The sequence below is a fragment of the Miniopterus schreibersii genome (genome assembly GCF_964146895.1).
Source record: "Miniopterus schreibersii genome assembly, chromosome: 9".
Classification (NCBI taxonomy): Eukaryota; Metazoa; Chordata; class Mammalia; order Chiroptera; family Miniopteridae; genus Miniopterus; species Miniopterus schreibersii.
Genome location: NC_138118.1, coordinates 45,278,659 through 45,304,121, shown reverse-complemented (window position 1 = coordinate 45,304,121; position 25,463 = coordinate 45,278,659). Strand labels below are relative to the sequence as shown.

Here is a 25,463-nt window from a genome sequence, read left to right as displayed (position 1 = left end):
GCACACCAGTGTTCCTTTCTCATTGATTGGCAACAATCGAAGAAGTACCACTTGGCATCAACTCTATCGGAAGCACAAACAGGAACTCAGGCAATGAAATTGCCAAGCAGTATTTAATTATAAGATACAAATGGTCCAAAGTATGTTTAAACTAATTGGTTTGATAAAATTTCATTTAAATAAAAACACAAAATTTAGGTATTCTTATGAATAACTCTCAAGTCCCTTCTTTGGGGAAACACTTTTTTTTTTGAGAAGCATACTTGACAATGTTCTTAATTTTAACAATAAATAAATTGCTCAGATATTACTAATCTTCATGCTAGAAGACAGTTATTTCTAATGTGAGGGGCATATAAAGAGAACAATATGGAATTAAACTAATAATGGTTTGGCACTTCAAAAAAATAAAATGAGAACCTTGAAAATATGGTGATGAGGACATTTGGTAAACACTGTGCTAGCCTCCTTGGCTACAACCATATCAAAACTACAACTCAATTACAGAACAATCACCCTTGAGAATCACCTGAATACTAGCTGAACATAATCCCTGTAAGTGAGGATATAAGTAAGAAGCCACATTGAGACTGGTAAGAGGGGCAGAGGGGCTGGTCCTACACCCATTTATGGCAGTTAAAAATTAGGAGGGATAACTCAGGTACCCCCTGAAGAGTGAGAGGTCCAGGCCCCACACTGGTTTCCTCAGCCCAGAGCACCAGTGTCAGGAAGATGAGCCCCCACAACACCTGGCTATGAAAACCAGCAGGGATTACATCTGTGTGAGACAGAGGGCTGCTGTAGATCCAGGTGTCCTCTTAAAGGACCTGCACATAGACTCACCTGCTTACAAACACTCATCATCAGCTCCAGAGAAGGAACAGTAGCTCAAAAAGCACCAAGGACATACAAGGAGGAACTGAATCGTTTGGCTTCAGGGCAAGGGCTGGAAGGGCAGCTTTCTCCTGGATGAAAGTGCTGGCAGATGCCATTGTTCCTTTGTTAAATCTGACCCCCCCCCCACACACACATAGCTGGCAGGCTCAGGTGGGTGCCAAATCTGAGTTTCCATTAATCTAGCTAATACTGCTCTCACCACACCTACTTCGCTCAATTCACTGGTCATTGCGAACCTCTATCAAAGGTTAATCCACACAAATGGCTGGCCTGGCCCCACTTGTGGACATTCTTAAAACCTCTCAAAGGCTCAGCACTAGTGGCAGCCAGCCTCAGGTCACAGCATAACCACTCCCAGGCACCTCCAAGCCCAGCCCAGGAAGCTACAAACTACAGATCACTTTATAGCTCCTACAAGCTGGCTCAGACCAGACACAGGCAGTGGCTGACCTTAGCCTCCACTGTAGCCCCTCCTAAGAGGTCCTAGAACCAACACACCTGATGGCCAGTTTCAGACCACACCAGAGCACCACCCAGTTAGCACCAATAATGACACACCCAAAGGGTGGACTTGGCAGATAGCAGGGCCCCACTAAAGTGAATCAGGATCTCTGGGGTCAGCCCCCATACAACAGTCTATCTGCTACAATCATGTCCAGTCCTCGCAGCCAGTGAGCCTAAGGGTCAGTCTCACTCACTGATATGTCAACAGCAATCAAGGATCAATTATATCAGGAGGACACACACAACTCACACAGGAATACACCAAAAGCACCCAACTCAGGTGACCAGAGAGACTGTGCCATTAGGCCCTACAGGACACCTACTACATAAGGCTGCCCTGCCAAGACTGAAAGACATAGCAGCTCTACCTAATACATAGAAACAAACACAGGAGGCAGCCAAAAAGAAAATGTCCAAAATGAAAGAACAGGACAACTCCAAGAAAACTCCAGAAAAAGAATGAAACAAAATGAAGGCAAGCAATCTGCCAGTTGCAAAGTTCAAAACACTAGTTATGCTCAATGAACTTAGGGGAAGAGTAGATTATCTCAGTGAACTTCAACAAAGAGATAAAACACATAAATATGGAGATAGAAAACATAAAAAAGAATCAGCCAGAAATGAAGACTACAATAACTGAAATAAAGAATATATTAGATGGAAACAAGAGCAGATTAGATGAAGAAGAGGATCGAATCAGCAATTTGGAAGACAAGGTAGTGGAAAACATTCAATTGAAACAGGAAAAAAAAAAAAAAGGTTTTAAAAATGAGAGTAGTTCAAGGGTCCTCTGGGACCACATCAAGCATAACAGCATTCACATTATAGGGGTATCAGAAGGAGAAGAGAGAGAGAGCAAGGGATTGAGAACCTATTTGAAGAAATAATGACTGAAAACTTCCCTAACCTGGTGAAGGAAATAAACACACAAGGCCAGGAAGCACAGAAAGTCCCAAACAAGATGAACCCAAAGAAACCCACACAAAGACACATCATAATTAAAATAGCCCAGGTTAAAGACAAAGAGGGAATCTTAAAAGCAGCAAGAGGAAAGCAGTTAGTTACCAACAAAGGAACTCCCGTAAGACTTTCAGCTTATTTCTCAACATAAACTTTGCAGGCCAGAAGGGTTGGCACCAAATATTCCAAGTGATGAAAAGCAGGGACCTATAAACTACTCTACCCAGCAAGGTTGTCATTTAAATGGAAGGAGATAAAGAACTTCCCAGACAAGAAAAAGCTGAAGGAGTTCATCACCGTCATACTAGTATTACAAGAAATATTAAAGGGGCTTCTTTAAGAAAAATAAGAAAACAATGATAAGTATGAATAAGAAAATATTGCACATTTTACATCAGAAGAATGGCAGCATGAGAGATCCTGTTGGCCTCTTCCCCTGAAACTTCAACAAGTTCATCAACTATAATTCAACAAAGGATTTCCTACTCAATATAGTAGCATGCCTCACACAATGAAGCATCTAAAGGTGGGCAACTGGGAATAAGCAGGATGGTGAGAAGGGAGGAGAGCCCTGACAGCCAATAATGCAGCCCTGCAGCTGGGAGCTGGTGATCAGCTTGGCCCAGAGAGAGGAGGAAGCTGGTGGTAGCAGACACTTTTGTGGGCCTGGAGCAATAAAGAGTCTAAGTGAGCGCTCCAGCAGGGTGAGTGGTGTGAACAGTGGTTGAGCCAGCAGAGATGCCTGGGCAAGGATATACCATAGGGGTTTTGCCCCAGCTATCAGGTGTTGGTGTTTCAGACAAAGAAACAGCCACAGAGCCCTGCCACCCCTTGGACTCCAAAAGCTCACCTCCAGTTGCCCTAGGTTTTGGGTTGAGGAACACATTATCTGTAAACCAAGAGCTATTGCAGTAGAATTGCTGTTTCCCTCTGTGATTGATACCCAGGTGAGGTGTGTGGGGAGTGGGGGAACCCACAGAAGTTTGGATCACCATTATGGTGAGGGCAAAACAGATTGTACCCCCAAGCAGTGTTGGCTGAACTGTCTGATGGAAGTCAAGTAGGTCAGCTCTGGGAGACCACAGAGGTGAAAATTTTGTGATTCAGTGTCTCCTACTGGAAAATAGTGGAAAGACCTTTTCAGAGAAAGCTGCTAGAGAAAGGTCATCAATACAATAAATGCCTAGCAAAGAAGACCAGAAAATACCATGAATAACCATGGTAATGAGGAAGCTCAGAAAGAAAGAAAAAAATCTCCAGAAAGCAAGCTATAACACATGAAAAAAACAGAGGAAACAGAGGAAAGAAATATGGAATACCACCAAACAAAAACAAAGAGAAACACAAAGGAAAAAAACCAATGGAGACAGAGCTACCAGAAAACAGAAGATGAAATGGTTATAGGAAATCCTCTTGCATCAATAATTACCCTAAATGTAAGTGGACTTAATTCACCAATAAAGAGACACAGAGTAGCAGAATGGATCAAAAAACAAAACCCAACCAAATGTTGCCTTCAAGAGACACATCTAAGCTGCAAAGACAAAGGTAGATTCAAAGTGAAAGGGGGTGGAAAATAATTCTACAAGCAAAAATCATCCACAGAAAAGCAGGTGTAGCCATACTTATATCTGACAAAATAGATTTCAAGATAGCCAAGATACCAAGAGACAAAGATGGACATTTTATAATGATAAAGGGGACACTACATCAAGAAAACATAACACTTCTTAATATATATGCACCCAATCAGGGAGCACTGAAATATATAAAGCAACTACTCACAGAACTAAAGCGAAAAACAGATTAAAACACAATCATATTTGGGGACCTTAATACTCCATTAACATCTCTAGATAGATCATCCAAACAGAAAATAAATGAAGAAATATTGGCCTTAAATGAAATACTAGACCAAATGGATATAATTGACATTTACAGACCCTTTCATCCCAGAACATCAGATTATACATTCTTCTCTAGTGCACATGGAACACTCTCAAAGACAGACCATATGTTGGGTCACAAAACTAGCCTTAACAAATTCAAGAAGATTGAAATTATATCAAGCATATTCTCTGACCATGATGCCTTGAAATTAGAAATCAACTGCCAAAAGGAAGTAAATAAACCCACAAATATGTGGAGATTAAACAACATACTACTAAAAAATGACTGGGTCAAAGAAAAAAATAAAAGGTGAGATCAAAAGATATATGGAGACAAGTGAGAATGACAATACAACATATCAGAACTTCTGGAATGTGGCAAAAGCAATAATAAGAGGGAAGTTTATTTATATCATTATAGGTCTATCTCAAGAAACAAGAGAAATCACAAGTAAACGACCTAACATCACATCTGAAAGTACTAGAAAAAGAAGAACAAAAGCAACCCAAAGTTAGCAGAAGAAAGGAAATCATAAAAATTAGAACAGTACTGAATGAAATATGGAACAAAAAGACTATACCAAAAATTAATAAAACAAAGAACTGGTTCTTTGTAAAGATTAATAAAACTGATAAACCCCTGACTAAACTCACTAAGGAAAAAAGGGAAAAGACCCATATAAACAAAATCAGAAATGAGAGAGAAGTCACCACAGACATCACAAATACATAAAGGTTCATACTAGAATATAATGAAAGACTATATGCCACCAAATTCAATAACCTAGAAGAAATGGATAAGTTCCTGAAAATATATAACCTTCCTAGGCTAAATCATGAAGAACTGGAACATCTAAATAGACCCATCAGCAGTGATGAAATTAAAACAACCATCAAAAGCTTCTCAAAAAAATAGAAGTCCAGTACAAGATGGCTTCACCAGTGAATTCTACTAAATATTCAAAGAATATTTAACACCTGTTCTTCTCAAACTCTTCCAAAAAATTGAAGAAGAGGTGGTACTTCCTAACACATTTTATGAGGCCAGCATAACCCTGATACCAAAATCTGGCTAGGATAACACAAAAAAGAAAACTACAGACCAATATCTCTGATGAATATAGATACAAAAATCTTAAACAAGACACTGGCAAATCAAATATAACAATACATCAAAAAAAATAATACATCACAATCAAGTGGGTTTCATTCCAGGAGCACAAGGACAGTTCAACATACACAAATCAATCAATGTAACGCACCACATAAACAAAAGAAAGGATAAAAAATGTAGTATCTTATCAACAGACACAGAAAAAGTATTTGATAAGATACAACAACCATTTATGATTAAAACACTAAATAAAATAGGAATAGAAGGAACATACCTCAACATAATAAGGGAATATATGATAAACCTTCAGCCAATATTATACTTAACAGAGAAAAACTGAAAGCTTTTCCTCTAAAATCAGGAACAAAACAAGGATGCCTACTCTCATCACTCTTACTCAACATAGTTCTGGAAATCCTAGCCAGAGCAATAAGACAAGAAAAAGAAATAAAAGGAAAAGAAGAAGTAAAAGTATCACTTTTTGAAGATGATATGATTCTGTACATAGAAAACCCTAAAGACTCCATCAAAAACTATTAGAAACAATAAACAAATACAGCAAGTTGCAGGATACAAAAATCAATGTACAAAAATCTACTGCCTTCTTGTATACTAACAACAAAACTTCAGAAAAAGAAATGAAAAAAACAATTTCTTTTGCAATTACAACCAAAAGAATAAAATACCTAGAAATAAACTTGACAAAGAATATGAAAGGGCTATATAATGAAAACTACAAAGCATTATTAAGAGATTGAAAAAAACACAACGAAATGGAAAAATATGTTCATGGATTGAAAGAATCAACATAGTTAAAATGGCCATATTACCCAAAGCAATATACAGATTTAATGCAATCCCCATCAAAACACCAATGTAATTTTTTAAAGAAATAGAACAAAAAATTATCAGATTTGTATGAAACTACAAAAGACCCTGAATAGCCAAAGCAACTGAGAGAAAAAAATGAAGCTGGAGGTATGCTACCTGACTTAAAATTATACTGTGGAGCTATGATAATCAGAACAGCATGGTATTGGCACAGAAACAGACACACAGGTCAGTGGAACAGAGTTGGGAGTCCAGATATAAAACCACATATATACAGGCAGATAATTTTCAACAAAGAAGCCAGAAACACACAATGGAGTAAAGATAGTCTTTTCAATAAATGATGCTGGAAAAACTGGAAAGCCATGCAAAAGAATGAAACTGGATTACAGTTTGTCCTCAGGTTCAAAAATTAACTCAAAATGGATCAAAGACCTAAGTGTGAAACCCGAAACAGTAAGCTGCATAGAAGAAAACATAGGTACCAAACTTACGGACCTTGGTCATAGACAATATTTTATGAACTTGACTCCAAAGGCAAGTAGAGTAAAAATAAATGAATGAGACTATATCAAACTAAAAAGCTTCTGCATAGCAAAAAGAAACTGACAAAACCAAGAGGCAACAGACCAAATGGGAGATGATATTTGCAAACAATAACTTTGACAAAGGTTTAATTTTCAAAATATATAAAGAATTCATAAAACTCAACAACAAACAACCCAGTTAAAGAATGGGCAGAGCATTGGAACAGACACTTCTCCCAAGAAGACGTACAAATTACCAATAGATATATGAAAAGAGGTTCAACCTCACTAGCAATTAGAGAAATGCATATCAAAACTACAGTGAGATACCACCTCACAAATGTTAGAATGACTATTATCAACAAGACAAGTAATAACAAGTGTTGGAGAAGTTGTGGAGAAAAGGGAACTCTCATTCACTGCTGGAGGGAATTCAGACTGATACAACCACTATGGAAAACAGTCTGGTAATTCCTCAAAAAATTAAGAATAGAACTACCATATGACCCAGCAACCCTCTCCTTGGTATATACCTGAAAAACTTGAAATCATATATTTGCAAAGATATATGCACCCCTATGTTCATTACAGCACTATACACAGTGGCCAAGACATGGAGACAACCAAGGTATTCTTCTGTAGAGGACTGGATAAAAAAGATGTGGTACTTACACACAGTGGAATTCTACTCAGCCATAAGAAAAGACAAAATACTGCCATTTGCAGCAACATGAATGGACTTTGAGAATATTATGCTAAGTGAAATAAGTTAGGCAGGAAAAACTAAGAATCATAATTTCACTCATATGTGGGACATAAAACTAAGTCACAGACACAAACATCAGTGTGATATTTGCCAGAGGGTAAGGGGCAGGGGGGTGGTGGTGAATGAGGCCTAATACATGGTGACAGAAGATGATTTGACTTTGGGTGGTGGGCACACAATGAAATATACAGATCTTGTAACATATAAATCCACACTTGAAACCTATATGACCCTATTAACCAATTTAATTAAAATAAATAAATTAATTAATTTTTACAAAAGAAAATATATCAAAGAAAAAGAATTCTCACTGACAAAGGCAAACACAATAAAAGCAGTGGATCAACCAACACTTAAGCTAGTACAAAAGTTAAAAGGCAAAATTAGAAAGGACATGTGTAATTATAACAGTAAGTTAAGGGATACACACACACACACACACACATACACAAAAGGAGTAGAAAATAATGACAAAAACGTAAATGTGGAGGAGGTGAGTAAAAATGGTAGTGAGTTTAGAATGTGTTTGAACTTAAGTGACCATCAACTTAAAATAAACTGCTATAAACATAACGTGGTGTATAGGAAGTACATGGTAACCAAAAACCAAAAGTCTACAAGAGATATACAAAAAATGAAGAGAAAGGAATCCAAACACAACACTACAGAAAGTCATCAACATACAAGAGAAGAGAGTAAGAGAATAAGAAAGGAACGGAGAACTACAAAAGCAATCAGAAAACAATGAATAAAATGGCAATAAATATATATCTATCAACAATTTCTTTAAATGTAAATGGATTAAGTGCTCCAAACAAAAGATGAGTGGATAAAGAAGTGGTACATATATACAATGAAATATTAATTGGACATAGAAAAAGAATGAAATCTTACCATTTGGGACAACATGAATGGAACTACAGGGTATTATGCTAAGTGAAATAAGTAACAGAGAGAAAGCCAAATACCATATTATTTTACTAATATATGGAATCTAAAAAACAAAATAAACAAAACAAATAAACTCAAAGAGACAGAGGAAAAACTGAGGTTTGGTGTTGGAGGGGATGGGTGAAAAAGGTGAATGGATTAAGAAGCACAAATTGGCAGTTACAAAAGAGTCACAAGGATGTAAAGTTATAGCTTAAGGAATATAATCAATAATATTGTGGTAACTATATGTGGTGTCAAGTGTGTGGAAGACTTATTGGGGATCACTTTGTAAATTATATAAATGTTTAATCACTATGCTGTGCACTTGAAATTAATATACTATTGAATGTCAACTGTAATTGAAAATTTTTAAATAATAACAGAACTTTGCAAATGGGTAAATCTTGGCTAAAAGGATTATATTATACTTGTAAATCAATTACTATTTCACACTTTGGAAAAAGAAGCAACACTAGGCATATGGGTAAAGTGTTGTTTCTACATATTGCAAATAATTTTCATGACACTGCTTGTAAAATCTAGAAAACAAGAGCAGAGGTTTTCCTCATTTGTTTATGCCCTATATACTGTTTGGCTTATAAGAGGTACTCAACATATGCTTGATGAATGAAAAAATAAAAGAAAATATGGTGATGACATCTCACCAATGGGCAACTCAGTAAAAATAACTGATGATGTGGTCTGATTTGAGGATATATTTTTAAGTAGAGAGAAGCCAAGCTTTGGGGAAAGAATTTTGTGGCAATGAAATCACATGTTGCTTGTTGAATACAGACAGACCCATGGGCTTTAACATCAAGAACTTCTTGTTTAGAAAGCTAAAGAGCCCAATAAGAAATTTAACCTGAATAGATCCATTCTGTTTCTAATCACAGAGAGACTGAGAAAATATTCCTTGGAAGTGTGCCATCCAAGAATGTATATTTATACAGGGTGGGGCAAAAGTAGGTTTACAGTTGTTCATATGGAAAATAATACCATAATTAATAAATAATAATACAGGAATAAACTGTTTTGCGTACTCACAACTGCAAACCTACTTTTGCCCCACCCTGTATAATGTCCTTAAAGCTTGGAAATCAACAAGAGCTTAAAGATTCATTAGTATTTCCTTTGCTCCCATTTTCAGCACTGTTAACAGGATGCTTTCCAACTGACTTAAACAGTTATAAAATATATTTTCTCATATATAAAACGTCCAATGTAGGTAGAGTGTCAGGGTTGGCTGATTTAGCAGCTCAAAGAATTACAAGCCCCATGTTCTTTTTATCTCAATGCTTTGTCTTCCACAAGGTGGATTTTTTGCTACAGCAGTTTTCCCTAGTGATCAGAGAACAGTTACAAGAAGGAATAAGGGTACATGATTCTTCATTACATCCAGCAGAGAGCAAATGAAAGTTTCTCCCCCAATTATATGCAATAAGATTCCTTACTTTCAGTCTGATGGGCCCAACATATGCCCCATTACCAAGAGAATGCCATGAGCTGATTGCTTAAGACAGGTTACTACACCAACCCAGGTAAGAGACCATGGCTGCTTTAGGTTAGTTAAAGCCCAGGCTGGTTCTGGGGTCACCTTTCCCTAAGTCACATAGGCTGCATTTTGTGGATGCCTGCATAAGATCAGAGTTACACTAAGCAGGGGGAGGGGAATAGAATGATGGGTAGACAATCAACAGATCTGGCAATAAAACCTCCCCCTGAGAATGTCAAGGCAAAACATTTTGTATTGCTCCCTGATATATCTTGTATGGACTATAGGGGGCAGTAGTGGCTCAGTACTCTGGAGAGCTGTCTTCCTTTAAGAGTCATATAGCATTTGCTATCACTAAATCATAACTGATGTTTTCATCAAAGTCACAGTTACTTGGAGTAGAACTCATAGAAATAATGACTTGGTTTCTTTACCTTTGACTTAACTCTCAGAATGATCTCAGTTAGCAAGACTAGCTTGTGCATTTGATCAACTTATTTTTCCTACCAACCATTTGCCTGCTGTATGCTACTGAATGGGTAAACAGGCAAAGGATACTTTTATGTATTTATTCTATACACAGCAGCATGGTTAACATTAAACTCAAACATTAAAAATGTTAGAAAGATAAGCTAATAAACATGTCAACTTTTGATTTAATCAGGAAGACCTCTTAGAGTAGTTACTCTGAGCTGGAGATGAATGAAAGGTCAAGATAGAGAGGGAAGATAAGCAGGCTCCATCGGACAAAGAAAGCAAGCTAAGCAGGGTGGTGACTATCTGGGAAGATAGTAGAGGATGGGGGATGGAAGAAAGGAACGTGGGCCTAATTCACTGATAACTCAGGCTGGATTCTGAATTACTAGTTAATGAGAAACCAAATGAAAGCCATTAGGAATAAAACTAACAATTGTTCATGGTCTCAATTGTGCCAGACACTGTGTTGGGTACTTTATATATATATTAATCTTCATAAGAACCTAGCAAAGTAAGTTTTATTATGATCACCTTCTTTCCATGGGGGAGGAAAACTGAGGATCAAAGATATTAAGTAAATTGTCCAAGATCACACAGCTAGTAATAAGCAGAAGAATTTTAATCCAAATCTGTTTATTCCAAATCCTGAGCCTTCCCCACTGCCAAAAGTTGCTTTCTGTTGGAGGAGAGAGTGATATACCAAGAATCTTAGCATTCAGAATTAACCACAGGCTGTCGGAGAAAGACCTGAGAGAGGGTTCTCCAAAAATCTAAAAGGGGGCATGGTGGCTAGCAGACAGAGCTTGCATGAAATGCCTAATTATGGAGATTTAGATGAGATTACTCACAATCAATTAAATATATGAGGCAAAGGATTTTAAAATATCTCCAGGTTCTATGCTTGGTTAATTGGTCCAATGATTCTGCTTCCAACCAAAATACAGAAGACAAAATGTCAGGGATTGTTTGTCATTGCTTCCAAGAATAGGGATTGGTCCAAGTAACATTTGGGAGATGTTTTTATATATAGCCCCACGGGTAATATTCCACAGACCATTCAGTTAGGAACAGAGCTAAATTTCAAATTTTCTTAAAATGTGCTTTGTACCCAACCCACTTGCAATTTGTTCTAATTTGGAAGAGGATTGAATTAAGTTTCCCTTTTTCTTTTATAGATTAATGATATAAGAAAGATACCTAAAATCTAAATTATCTTAGTTTAAAGTTTAGAGTCTAAACAAGCTGAGTGTTGTTCAAGGTTAATTGACAAAACCAACTAAAGGGTGAATATTCATATTACAATATAATTCACGGTAGTACTCCATGAAATAGCAAGTGCTCCTCGTCAACTTTAAATACATATTCAGCCCTAGCTGGTTTGGCTCAATGGTTACAGCGCTGGTCTGCTGGTGCTGGGCTCCGCTCCAGCCAAGGGCACGTACCTCAGTTGCAGGCTTGATCCCCAGCCCTGGTCAGGGCGAGTGTGGGAGGCAACCAATCGATGTGTTTCTCTCATATAGGTATTTCTCTCTCTCTCTCCCTCTTCCTTCCACTCACTGAAAAGCAATGGAAAAAATATCCTTGGGTGAGGATAAAAATAAGTAAATACATACTCAGTTCACATTCTATAGTCTTATCTTTTTTTGAGTCCATATTGCAACTGAGGTTAGTTTGCATGTCTGTTTTACTCAGTAGGGAATTTCAGGGAGGAGATCCCATTACTCACCTTTGAGTAAAACTTATTTAGTGATTTAATTTAAGAGGTACATGGTAAATGCTTGTTGAGTGATAGCATGTTTGTTTAGGGCAAATTTAACATTTTATATTAGTACTGTTGGAAAGGAAAGAGCTTCTGGCTCTTCTGCTTTTTTGCTGCTTGACTTCAAACAAGTTCTTTAACATTCTACACATTATCAGTGACGCCCACTGAACTGTGCTGCTGTGAAGACAAGCAGCAATATATGCAAAAACACCATATAAGTATTATTTATTGTATTAAATAATACAACTGTGTAAATATTTTAGACAGCATGCTGTTAAGCACCTGAGTCATGTCAACAAGACAAACCTTGATAATTTACTCTGAGGATTTGATAGTAAGTAAAAGACATTCTCTCCCAACATATCCTATAATTCAACTGTCTTATAAATTCAGACTGGTAATCCTCAAAAGACTTCTTTCCACTGAAATGAAGTTTAATAATAATAAACAAATAAATAAAGACCCAAGAAACTAAGGCATGCTTTCTAGAACATCAGAGCTGTTTTCCTCCCTTTCCCTTGTCTTTTGACATTCCCTTAAGCAAAGAAGCTATTTCTTTAAATTTTTTCAGTACATACAGTCTGTAAAACTCAAGTCAATGATAATATAACTCTTGAATGACTTGAGTAAGATTTAGACTAAAAACAAATGTCAGTTTTAAGAGTATAAGATATAAAGAAGGATTCTATTGGGGGAAGAACTGGAGGTCAGAAAAAAAAAGAATCATGGAGATAGCTAAAAGTTATGGTTTCAGGCTCAGCTGAGGGCTTTGCAAGGTAGGAGGGAACATAAAAAACAGAAAGGCCACAATGCTAGAGCATCCAGCAACAGTCCCTACAATGAAGTCTAAAAAGTGATTCCCTCAGACACAAATGCACTTTCAAACCTCCATTCCTCTCAGGTGCAATGCAAGAAAGTATTGCTGGGGCATGGTCCATAAGAGCTACTATGATGCTAGGAAACAAAGAATAAACATAAAATTAGCTCAAAGATCAACATTGTTTGCATATAGGTTTAGGAAATACCACAAAATCCCTACTTATGACCTTGCCCTGGATTCTGACCAATGGACACACCAGAAAAGAAAAAAGGGCGAAGGGAGAATCAGAAGCCATTGGCCACCGTGGTCCTGAAATTCGCAGCTTTTCTACCATTCATATATTAAAGTAGACATTAAAATAAGCAAGTTTAATGCAGGTGAGATATTTAATAGAATCTATAGAATAGTTTTCTGAAGACTTATTATTGGGCTTTAAAGACTTTACTGAGAGGCTCCTTTCCCTCTCTTCCCACCAACCTGAGGTGGTTATTCTGCCTCGCAGTTCTTTGGGTAAGAAAATACAATAGAGTAGCTGTTCAGAGTTCGAGTCCTGGAGTCATACAATTGTAAGATTGAATTCGATACAACAACTTATTAACTGAGTAGTGTTTAGGAAGTTACTCAACATCTCTATGCCGCAGTTTCCTCATGTGTAAAGAGACGTAATAACAGTACCTCATAGAATTGTTGGAAGTATTGCTGAGCTCAGTATGTGACATGAGAGATTCAATAAATGTGACCCGTTAATATTAATCAAATTCCCTATTCACAGAGTAGGAAATCAAGGGACTGCTCATTTCTTTAAAAATGGATTCTAGAAAGAGGGAGAGAGAAAAAGAGAGAGAAATATTGATGTGAAAGAGAAACATCAATCGGTTGCCTCCCGTACCTGCCTTGACAGGGGTTCAAACCAGAAATGTGGGGCATGTGCCCTGACCAGGAATCCAACCCACAACCTTTTGGTGTAAGAGATGATGCTCCAACCAACTGAGCCACACCAGCCAGGGCAAGGGGCTGTTTATTTAGGAAAAGATGTGCTGCCTTGAAATGGTGCACCAGCATGTGGGGCACAAAGGGAAGATGTGTGGTCAGGAATTACTGGATGGCTTGGATCTGCTATTAGAAAAGAACCTAAGAAGTGACAGCTCCACCATTTCCCAAGAAGGGCAGAGAGGATACATTTTGCCCATAGATGCACCTCCTTAAATGGATATTTCTGGAAGCAACATATTAAATTTAAAGTTTTTGCTTTTAACTTTTAAAGCTCTTGAAGCACTGCTTCCAAGTGAGCTTTATGAACTCTGGGCCAGCCCTGGCCTTCAGGGGGGTTGAGGGAATGAAGCAGTGGACTTTGGAGCTTAGTGGAACATTAAAAGGATTGTACATCTCTTTCCTGGCAGCCCCAGGAAAGAGAGGATCATCTCTCATTTTAAAAAGCTTTCATTTTTCAGAGCCCCTTGGCACTTCAGATTCATTTTATATCTGAGTTTTATAGTTGTTATTTATTAATTTTTTGGATAGTCTACACTTACCTTTTTCATGCTTTCCTCTTGGTCTCTCTTTTTAGGTATTGTTTTTTGGGAATGCATTTTGGGTTAGAACCCAGCTAATATGCACTATTAACAAAAATTTCTGCTGTGAGTTTTTGAAATTGATGGATAATAGATCAGCAGGCTTCTTTTAAAGTTTTTAAAAACATTACTGTAAAAACTATTTTTAATAGTCAAGGACATAGCTTTGCAACATGTACTTTAGTCATTTATTTTAACACATGTAATTTAAGAAGTGGCAGCATATGGGGTGTTCTTAAAGCCTTTTATCTGAGGCTCTCTGGATAAGCTTTTATTGTTGTAAGCCCATGGGTCCAACTTATTATGTTGAAAACAGAGGTTTCAAGAAACCAACAGAATTACCCAAGATCATGTCATAAATTGTAGCCAATCCGGAATTGTTGTCCAGGATGCTGAACCAGTGCAGGATCCTGCATGATCATCAGAATGACTGAAAAACTTCTCAGACATGGAGGTTTTCCCATCCTTGTGCTGTGAGTCCATTTCAAGAATGTGGGAAAGGGCCCAGGAATATTGAGTTTTATACGTATTTCTATATATTATTTTTAATAATCCTGATGCTAGTGGTTCATGGACCACATTTCAAAAACTACATCTTTAAATCAAGTTCAGAACTCTAAGATAGTAAATCTCAAACTTTTTATATTCGGGGTCCATTTAAATTTTTTAAAAATATTGAGAATCCCAAAAAGCGTTTGTTTTTGTAGGTCATATCCATTAATATATATTATTCTAGAAATTTAAATGGAGACATTTATTTTTATTTTTTCCATCACCACTTATCCCCTCTATGCCCTCTTCCACCTCCACCCACCCACCTCTCCACCTCCGCCAAAATCACTACACTCTTTTTTTTTTTTTAATGTATCTTTATTGATTTCAGAGAGAGAAATGGAGAGGGAGAGAGAGAGAGATAGAAACATCAATGATGAGAAAGTCATTGATCTAGCTTGCAACCCGGGCATGTGCCCTGACCCTGAATTGAACCCCGATCACCTGGATCCTAGGTCAACGGTCAACCACTGAGCCATGCCCGGCCAGGCCACTACAGTCTTGTCCATGTCCCTGCATTCTCTTTTTTTTTTTCTTTTTTGCTCAATCCCTCCACTCCCCTCAACATTCCCCTCCCAGCCACCAGAGCTGTATGCCTGCTCTCTGAATCTGTCTCTATTTTGGATGGTAGTTCAGTTTGTTCGTTAGATTCCATATATGAATGAAATCATATGGTATTTGTCTTTCTCTGGCTGGCTTATTTAACTTTAAACGGAGACATTTAAAAATATTTACTTATAAATTTATTTTAAACATAATAAATCAACTAACATGTTAACATAAACAACACATTGGTTATGAAAAATTACTTTATTTTCCAAAACAAAAAGAATTTAGTAGAATGGCATAGTTTTACATTTTTGAAAATCTCTTTAATGACTGTCTTAATAGAAAACAGCTGTATTCTCATATCTGCTTCTGCATTCGCTCTGTTGCAACATGTTGCTTTGAATATATGAAGAAAATCTGGCTTCACACAGATACTTAGTTGGAAAAGGAGTAACTATTTTAATAATTTTTTTATATAATTGTGCATATTCTTCTTTCATACTACAGCACGGAGAATGGTGTTAGCCAGGTTGATGGACACTCAAATATGGCACCTGGCACCTTTCAAATTGCTGCCCCAGCCTGGAGCTTAGAGTGAGTGACTCAGAGTCAGTTTGTGCATGAGCCTTTTACGAGGAATACCTAGGACTATAGCAGCCCTCACTCAGACACCATCCCTACTGGTTTTCACAGCCAGAAGTTATGGGGACTTATCTTCCTGGCACTAAAATCCTGGGCTGGGATGCCTTGGTCTTTAGAAGGGACCTCAATGATGGTTGTTCTTTAGTTTAGTTGTAATTTTGATGTGGTTGTGGGAAGATGCAAGTACCATTTACTTCCTCCACCATCTTGACCAGGAACCAACAGGTAGAAGCTTCTTAAAGGTTGGTTGTAATATGAAATCTGAAACCATACCAATGAACTCTTCGTACGCTGTCACATTAAAACCCATTGATCTCACTTGTATTTTGAATATTGTTTTTACACATTCCTGATTTTGTAACATCATATATTAGTCATTTGGAAAATACTGTTTCACTGAGTTATACATATCTTACAAATTTAGACATATTTAATTATACAATACCTAAAAATCACACTCATTAATATCATCATCAATATTGTCATAAAAGTTGTTAAGTATTGAGAAACTATTAAGCTTATGGTGGCAGATAGAAACTTTCCAAAATCCTAATATTCACTTAAAAGCTCGAATTTTATCACTAGCAACAAATATCTAAAATTAGAACCAAGGCATTTATGAAAAATCTAAAACGCCGTATTTTATGTCAGTTGTTCATTCAAATTAAAATAGTGTTCCATATCTGCCAATGATACATCTGATAAAGGGTTAATTTCCAAAATATATAAGGAACTTAACAAAAAGAAGACAAACAATCCAATTAAAAAATGGGCAAAGGACCTGAATAGACACTTCTCCAAAGAGGACATTTAGATGGCCAGGAGACATATGAATAAACGCTCAAAGTCACTAATCACCAGAGAGATGCAAATTAAAACAGCAATGAGATATCACCTCATACCTGTTAGAATGGCTACCATCAACAAATCATCAAATGACAAGTGCTGGTGAGGTTGTGGAGAAAAGGGAACCTTAGTACACCGCTGGTGGGAATGCAGACTGGTGCAGCCACTATAGAAAACAGTATGGAGGTTCCTCAAAAAATTTAAAGTGGGACTGCCTTTTGACCCAGTGATCTCACTTCTAGGACTATATCCTAAGAAACCCAAAACACCAATTAGAAAAAAAATCTATGTACTCCTATGTTCAATAACTAAGATCTGGAAACTGCCCAAGTGCACATTGGCAGATGAGTGGATAAAAAAAGCTGTGGCACATTTACACCATAGAATACTATGCAGCTGTAAAGAAGAAGGATCTCTTACCCTTTGGGAGAGCATGGATGGATCTGGAGAGTGTCATGCTAAGTGAAATAAGCCAGTCAGAGAAAGATACGTATCACATGAGCTCACTCATATGTGGAATCTAATGAACAAAATAAACTGATGAACAAAATAGATCCACAGGCATAGAACCGTGGAACAGCTGGACAAATTTCAGAGGGAAGGCGGGGGTGGGCAGTGGGGAGAGGATTAATCAAAGAACTTTATGCATATTTGCATGACCTATGGACACAGTCAATAGTGTGGAGAAGGCCTGGAGGGGGAGTGAGAGTGGATGCCAGGTGGAGAGGATCAATGGGGAGAAATACTTTCAACAATAAAGATAAATTTTTAAAAAATATGTTCCTTGAAAAAAGTGGCCAGTTCAGCTCCTAAGTCCAAAAATTATACTATTGCTTCACCTTGAGACAACCATTGGACTTTGGTGCACCGTAAGCACTTCTCATTTTGCCATGCAGATTTAAAAGACATGTCCTCAAAGATCGATTTAATAATTTTTACTGCTTCATCAGGAGCATTCTTAATTGAAGCCAGAGTTTTTTGTTTTTGAAGTGCAAGTGCACAATGACTACTAGTGCAATTTGGTACCATTGCCTTGATTTGGGCTAAGGTGCCACAGCTTGCTTTTGCAATATCAAGACAAATGTCAACACTGAAAAAAGGAAATAACATCTTAATGTTTTATGAAACTAGTTTCACCTTGCAGACCTTCTGCAAAGGTCTCTAGGGCTCCCAGGGTCTGTGGGCCACACTTTGAGAACCAATGTTCTCATTAGCAAAATAATAGTTTGCTATTATTTTAATATAATCCAGGCTGGAAAATAAAAACACAAATTTATAAAGCTGTCCTTATTTTTTTTGTTTCATCTTCCCCCAAAGAAGTGACACAAATACAATTAATTGACCCACCATTCCCATTAAACCATCTAAATAAATTATGTTCTAGATACATGCATAAAAATGAAACTAGACCACTTTCTTACACCATATATAAAAAGTAAACTCAAAATGGATTAAAGACTTAAATGTAAGACCTGAAACAATAAAACTCCCAGAAGAAAACATAGGCAATAAATTCATTGATATTTCTCTTAGCGATATTATTTTGGATATGTCTCCTCAGGCAAAAGAAACAAAAGAAAAAAATAAATGAATAGGATAACAACAAACAAAAAAGTTTCTACACAGAGAAGGAAACTACCAACAAAATAAAAAGACAACCTACTGAATGGGAGAAGATATTTGCCAATAATACATCTGATAAAAAGTTAATGTCCAAAATATATAGATAACTTGCACAACTTAACACCAGAAAACAAATAATCCAATTAAAAAATGGTCATAGAATCTGAATAGACACTTCTCCAAAGAGGACATACCGATGGCCAAAAGACATATGAAAAGATGCTCAAGGAGCATTTGAGATCTTGCTCCCTGGGATATGTCCTATTTGGTTCAAATAAACTCATATAAAATTTTTTTTTAAAAAGACGCTGAATATCACTAATCATCAGAGAAATGCAAGTTAAAACTACAATGAGATACCACCTATCAAAGTGGCTATCATCAATAAATTATCAAACAACAAGTATTGGTGAGGATGTGAAGAAAAGGGAACCCTCATGCACTATTGGTGGGAATGCAGATTGGTGCAGCCACTATGGAAAATAGTATGAAGCGTACTCAAAAAGATGAAAATAGAACTGCTTTATGACCCAGCAATTACACTTCTGTGTATTCCCAAAACAGTAATTCAAAAAGATGTATGCACCCTTATGTTCATTGCAGTATTATTTACAATAGCCAAGATGTGGAACAACTTAAGTGTCCATGGGTCAATGAATAGATAAAAAAGAAGTGGTACATATGTACAATGGAATATTACTCAGCCATAAAAGTGAATGAAATCTTGCTATATGCAACAACATGGATGGACCTAGAGGTATTATGCTAAATAAAATAAATCAGAGAGAGAAGAAAAATAATATCTGATTTTGTTTATATGTGGAATCTAAAAAACAAAATAAATTTTAAAACAAAACAGGAACAGTCATAGACACATAGAACAAATTGATGGTTGCCAGATAAGGGAAATTGGGAGAAATGGGTAGAAACGGTGAAAGGATTAAGAAGTACAATTCCCAGTTACAAAAATAGTAACAGGGATATAAAGTACAGAATAAGGAATGTAATTAATAATATCATAACTATGTATGGTGTCAGATGAGTACTAGACTTATCAGGATGATCACTTTGTAAGGTATATAAATGTTTAATCACTATGTTGTACAACTGAAACTAATATAATATTGTATGTGAACTATAGTTGAAAAATAAATTATAAAAAATTCTAAAAATAAATACTGGGTGTCCCCAAAAATGTATACACACTTAACAGCTGGTAGTTCAATTGATGTTTCTTTCTTTTAAGATTTAACCCATTGGAATTAATAATTATTCAAAATGTGTACACATTGTGGGGGGACACACAATGTGGTCACAGTGGCTCTTGAGGCTATTTCATCACAAAGGAAAACATATTTTTTAGCTGGCATGCATTGTATACCATAAGCAATACATAAAAAACCTTCACCCATGGGCATAAGTGTTCTGAATGTTGGGAGTTGAGGGAATTGCTATTGAAAAGATAATAACGTGGTGGGAGACATAAAAATAGATTTCTCTTTGCCCCTTAGGCATTTGTCCGCCAATGACTGGATGTTACCCTTGTATGCCTTTCTCCCTTTAGGCACAAATATGGAAAAGTGCTTCAAATTCAGAGTAAAATTTGAATAGGCCAGACATCTGCCTTCTAGCTATATAGTTATAGCTATAACTTTCAACACAGCCCAAACTGCTAAGAACCTTAGAATCCCTTCCATCTGACACATTTTACTGTAACTGCTAACATTTAATGTGTATTTTAGAAACTGAGGGATGTTTAATGACTTTGCAATTAGTTTTCAGTTATTGCCTTTAGTCTGTGGGTCACTGGTTTGGAGAGGAGGTAACAGCCTGGATACCAGTGCTTTCCTACATCTTCACTAATTAGTTGTATGGCTGTGAGCAAGCCTCAAGTTTCCCATCTCATGTGTATGTATAATGAGGGGGCCTAAGCTCTAGAATGCACAAAATCCTGGAGTTGGAAGGTCTTTGGAGAATAATATCTAATTCAGTCCTCTCTTTGTTGGAGCAAAAGTAGCCATTGCTGATTTACCACTTTCTATAATCAAGAGTTAACCTAAGTGTTTTGTACATATTAACTCACAATCATCAACCTTATGAAAGAGGCAGTTACTGATATTATAGTCAGTTCTACTATAACCATGATCTTTGTGTTCCTAAAAATCACCACACTGCAAAATCATGCAATAAAACACAGGTCTTATGGTAACGTGAGGCTGGGGATAATACTCAAGAACCTTTCAGTGGCACATTTTAAAAAAGGGAGCATATAATAAAAATGGCAGTGCATTTTTGTAGATGCAAAATAGTTAAGAAATACATAATTACTACAATAAATATTGTACTTTACCTTGAAAAAGACCTACAGTTTGTTTGTGGGGGTGGGCAACTGTAGTCCCATGGCCTGTGCACCTGCTCCCAGCTTGCCACCCTGTATGCAGATAATAAAAGAAATACATGAAAAGAGTGAGAGAAAAGACAAAGAGAGAAAACAGAGAATGGAGAGAAAAAATACAAAATAGGCTGAAAATGAAGAGGGAAAATTAATGAGAGGGAAGGGTGTCTGGTTGCATGACCCAAGTGGCTGCTTGTTATTGTGAAGTAGTAGAAGAAGGGTTATCAGAAATCGGAAGGAAAGCTCTCTAACACCAGATGTGGATGGGTGTGGTTCCTTGTCTATGCCAGATGTGTGCAGATTTGTATATTCCACTGGGGCTTCATGGAGCTAGGTGTAGTTTTATGCATTCATAGTGTATCTTATATACCAACCAGGGCACTGTGCTCAACTTCTTTGAGAAAATTTGCCTTTAAAAAAAACTATTTAACAAGCCTTATAGCAGAACTGACTGTATCTCCATCTTGTGTATGAGGAATCAAAGGAACAGAAAGTTTAAGTAAATAGTTTAAGAATAGGCAGCTAAAAAGAAGTAAGACCAGTTGTTGAACAAAGACCATGTTCTCACTCATGGTGCTGCAGTGGCCCCCTAGCTCAGGGAGGAAATGACTGCTCCTACACTCTATGCAAGATAGTTCCTAGATCTAAAATCTCCAAGCAGGGAAGGAAACAAAAAAAAAGAAAAAAAGTGGCAGCTGATAAATGGTTCAGAGAGAAAGAGAAAAGAGAGAGCAAGTGATCATATAACTTTGACCACTATTCATCCACATATAGTGAGTATATTTTTCCAATAGTCTATTCAGAGACCAACTGTGGGAAGCTAAGGTCCATGTTTCACATTCCCAAATGCATGTTCCAAGCAGTTCTTATTCTTTTTTAACCCACAATTAAGAAATTGTGGTATGCCCCTTAACATTTTGGAAGACCAGAGGAAAGACAAGCATTTTTCTGTACCAGTAAAAAGTATTTTCTTAGTATGGCTGAGGGCGAGGGTGGCCATTCCTCAGTACACAGGGGCAATGATATACCGAGAAGAGGTGGGGGAGAGCCCTGTTTGTAGCATCTGCCAATTTTGTGGAGTAATACTCCCACATGGCCAATTTCAAGCTACAAAGATTTACAACTAACTTGAAAAAGTCCTGAATATTTACCATTCAGCTCTTCCAAGCCAGACTGACACAATCCTGGGAGTTCCCTGACTCCTAGTGTTAATGGAAACTAAGAGCAAGGTCAGACTCCAAATAATCAATACACCCACAGCTAGAGTTATAGCCAAACCATAAAAATGAAAAGATGAATCCCAACTCCAATTTACAGATTAATACACCAAGGCCCAGAAAGGTTATTTGATTTCCTATGATCACACAGTATGATGATTAGAGCTCTGGTGTTTGCATTCCTACTTTAATGTTTACTTAAAACCTTATAATAGAAACAGACATATAAATCTACTGAGCCACTAAATAAACAAATATTTTCAGACTTTATTCCTATATAGTCTTCATATTATCTACACAAACCTAACTGCTTATGAAAAATGTTTTAAGCTATAGTGATGATTTTAAAACAGAAACAAAAGATTAAAAACAACAACAAAAAATCTTCCTCTTTTCCAGGAGAAATGTTTTATGTAAGTTACCTTCTTTAAACATCTCTGGTGTCCACAAAGGGTTCCAAACAAGAGGAGCCCAAAGAGACTCTCTCCAAGACACATCATAATTAAAATGGCAAATGTCAAGGACAAAGAGAAAATATTAAGGGCTGCAAGAGAGAGACAAGCAGTGACCTACAAGGGAACCCCCCATAGGCTCACAACTGATTTCTCAACAGAAACTCTTCAGGCCAGAAGGGAGTGGCATGAAGTTCTCAAAGTAATGAAAAGCCAGAACATGCAACCAAGATTGCTTTATCCAACAAAGCTATCATTTAAAATTGAAGGTGAAATAACGAGCTTCCCAGACAAAAAATTTCTTGGTGGACTTTAATGACAAAAAAAAAAAAAAAAAAGGCTAAAGAAATTCAGTATGACCAAACCAGCATTGCAAGAAATGCTAAAAGGACTGCTTTAAGAAAAAGAAAGAATAGTGAGAGAAAAGTACATCAGCATAAAGGGGGAAAATGGCATTAAATAAGTTGATATCAATAGTAACCTTAAATGTAAATGGAATAAATGGTCCAATAAAAAGATATAGGGTAGCTGAATGGATAACAAAACAGGACCCAAATATATGTTGTCTACAAGAGACACACCTGAGAGCAAAAGACTTACACAGGCTAAAAGTGAAGGGATGGAATAAAATATTCCATGCAAATGGAACGGAAAAGAAAGCTGGAGTAGCAATACTTATTCCTGAAAAAATAGACTTCAGAATAAAGACCATAACAAGAGACAAAGGTGGTCACTACATAATACTAAAGGGATCAATCCAACAAAAGGAAATAACCCTTATAAACATTTATGCACCCAATATAGGAGCACCTAAATATATAAAAAATTTCTTGGTGGACTTTAATGGGGAGATTGACAGCAACACAATCATAGTGGGGGACTTTAACACCCCACTGTCAGCATTGGACAGGTCATCAAGACAAAAAATCAACAAGGAAACACAGACCTTAAATGAGTCACTAGACTTAATGGATGTAATTGATATTTACAGAACATTTCATCCCAAAGCAGCAGAATACACATTTTTCTCAAGTGCACATGGAACATTCTCAAAAATAGACCACATGTTAGGGCACAAGGCAAGTCTCTACAAATATAAGAAGGTTGAAATCATATCGAGCATCTTCTCTGATCACAATGCCATGAAACTAGAAATCAACCACTATAAAAAAACTCAAAAATATTCAAACACATGGAGGCTAATAGCATGTTATTAAACAATGAATGGGTTACCAATGAGATCAAGGAAGAAATCAAACACTTCATGGAAAGTCATGAAAATGAACACACAACAATCCAAAATCTATGGGACATGGCAAAAGCAGTCCTGAGAGGAAAATTCATAGCATTACAGGCCTATCTCAAGAAACAAGAAAAAAATCTAATGAACCATCTAATACAACAACTAAAAGAACTAGAATGAGAGCAGCAAGAAAAGCCCTGAGGAAGTAGAAGGAAGGAAATAATAAAGATCAGAGCAGAAATTAATGACATAGAGACTTAAAAAAAAAAATCCATAAAATCAAGAGCTGGTTCTTCGAAAAGATAAATAAGATTAATGCACCTTTAGCCAGACTCACTAAGAAACAAAGAGAGAGGACCCAAATAAATAAAACCAGAAATGAAAGAGGCAATATAAATGAACCAACAGAAATAAAAAGGATTGGAAGAAAATACTATGAGCAACTATATGCCAACAAATTGGACAACATGGGGGAAATAGACAAATTCCTAGAAGCATACAACCTTCCAAAGCTGAATCAAGAAGAGGCAGAAAACATGAAGAGGTGATAACAACTAATGAAACTGAAGCAGTAATCAAAAAACTCCCAGCAAACGAAAGTCCTAGGCCAGATGGATTTACAGGTGAGTTTTACCAAACATTCAAAGAATTAACACCTATTTTATTCAAACTATTCCAGAAAATTCAAGAGGAGGGAAAACTCCCAAACTCTTTTTATGAGGCCAGCATCATCCTAATCCCAAAACCAGATAAAGACACTACAAAGAAAGAAAATTACAGGCCAATATCCCTGATGAACATAGATGCTAAAATCCTCACTAAAATACTAGCAAACTGGATCCAGCAATACATTAAAAAGATCATACACCAGGACTAAGTGGGATTTATTCCAGGGATGCAAGGCTGGTACAACATCTGAAAATCAATGAATATAATACATTGCATAAACAAAATGAAGGACAAAAATCATATGATCATATTAATAGACGCAGAAAAAGCATTCGACAAAATCCAGCACCCATTTCTGATAAAAACTCTCAGCAAAGTGGGAATAGTGGGATCATACTTCAACATAATAAAGGCCATATACGACAGACCTACAGCCAACATCATACTCAATGGGCAAAAACTAAAACCATTTCCCTTAAAAACAGGAACAAGACAGGGTTGTCCATTTTCACCACTCTTATTCAACATAGTACTGGAAGTCCTAGCCACAGGCATCAGATAGGAAGAAATCATAACAGGTATCAAAATTGGAAAGGTATCCAAATTGTCATTATTTGCAGTGACATGATATTGTACATAAAAAACCCTAAAGACTCCATCAAAGTTCTACTAGATTTGATAAACGAATTTGGCAAGGTAGCTGGATACAAAATCAACATCCGGAAATCA

The 25,463-nt window shown here is 36.7% G+C and overlaps 1 protein-coding gene across 1 annotated transcript in view; it reads right to left on the bottom strand.

Moving 5' to 3' along the window:
• ORC5 (origin recognition complex subunit 5) overlaps positions 1-25,463 on the bottom strand; it is a 216,152-nt gene that overhangs the window by 28,321 nt on the left and 162,368 nt on the right. Inside the window, exon 14 of the mRNA XM_081147838.1 lies at positions 21,109-21,189. Coding sequence (XP_081003964.1) covers positions 21,109-21,189 — 81 coding nt within the window. The remainder of the gene's footprint in view (positions 1-21,108; positions 21,190-25,463) is intronic.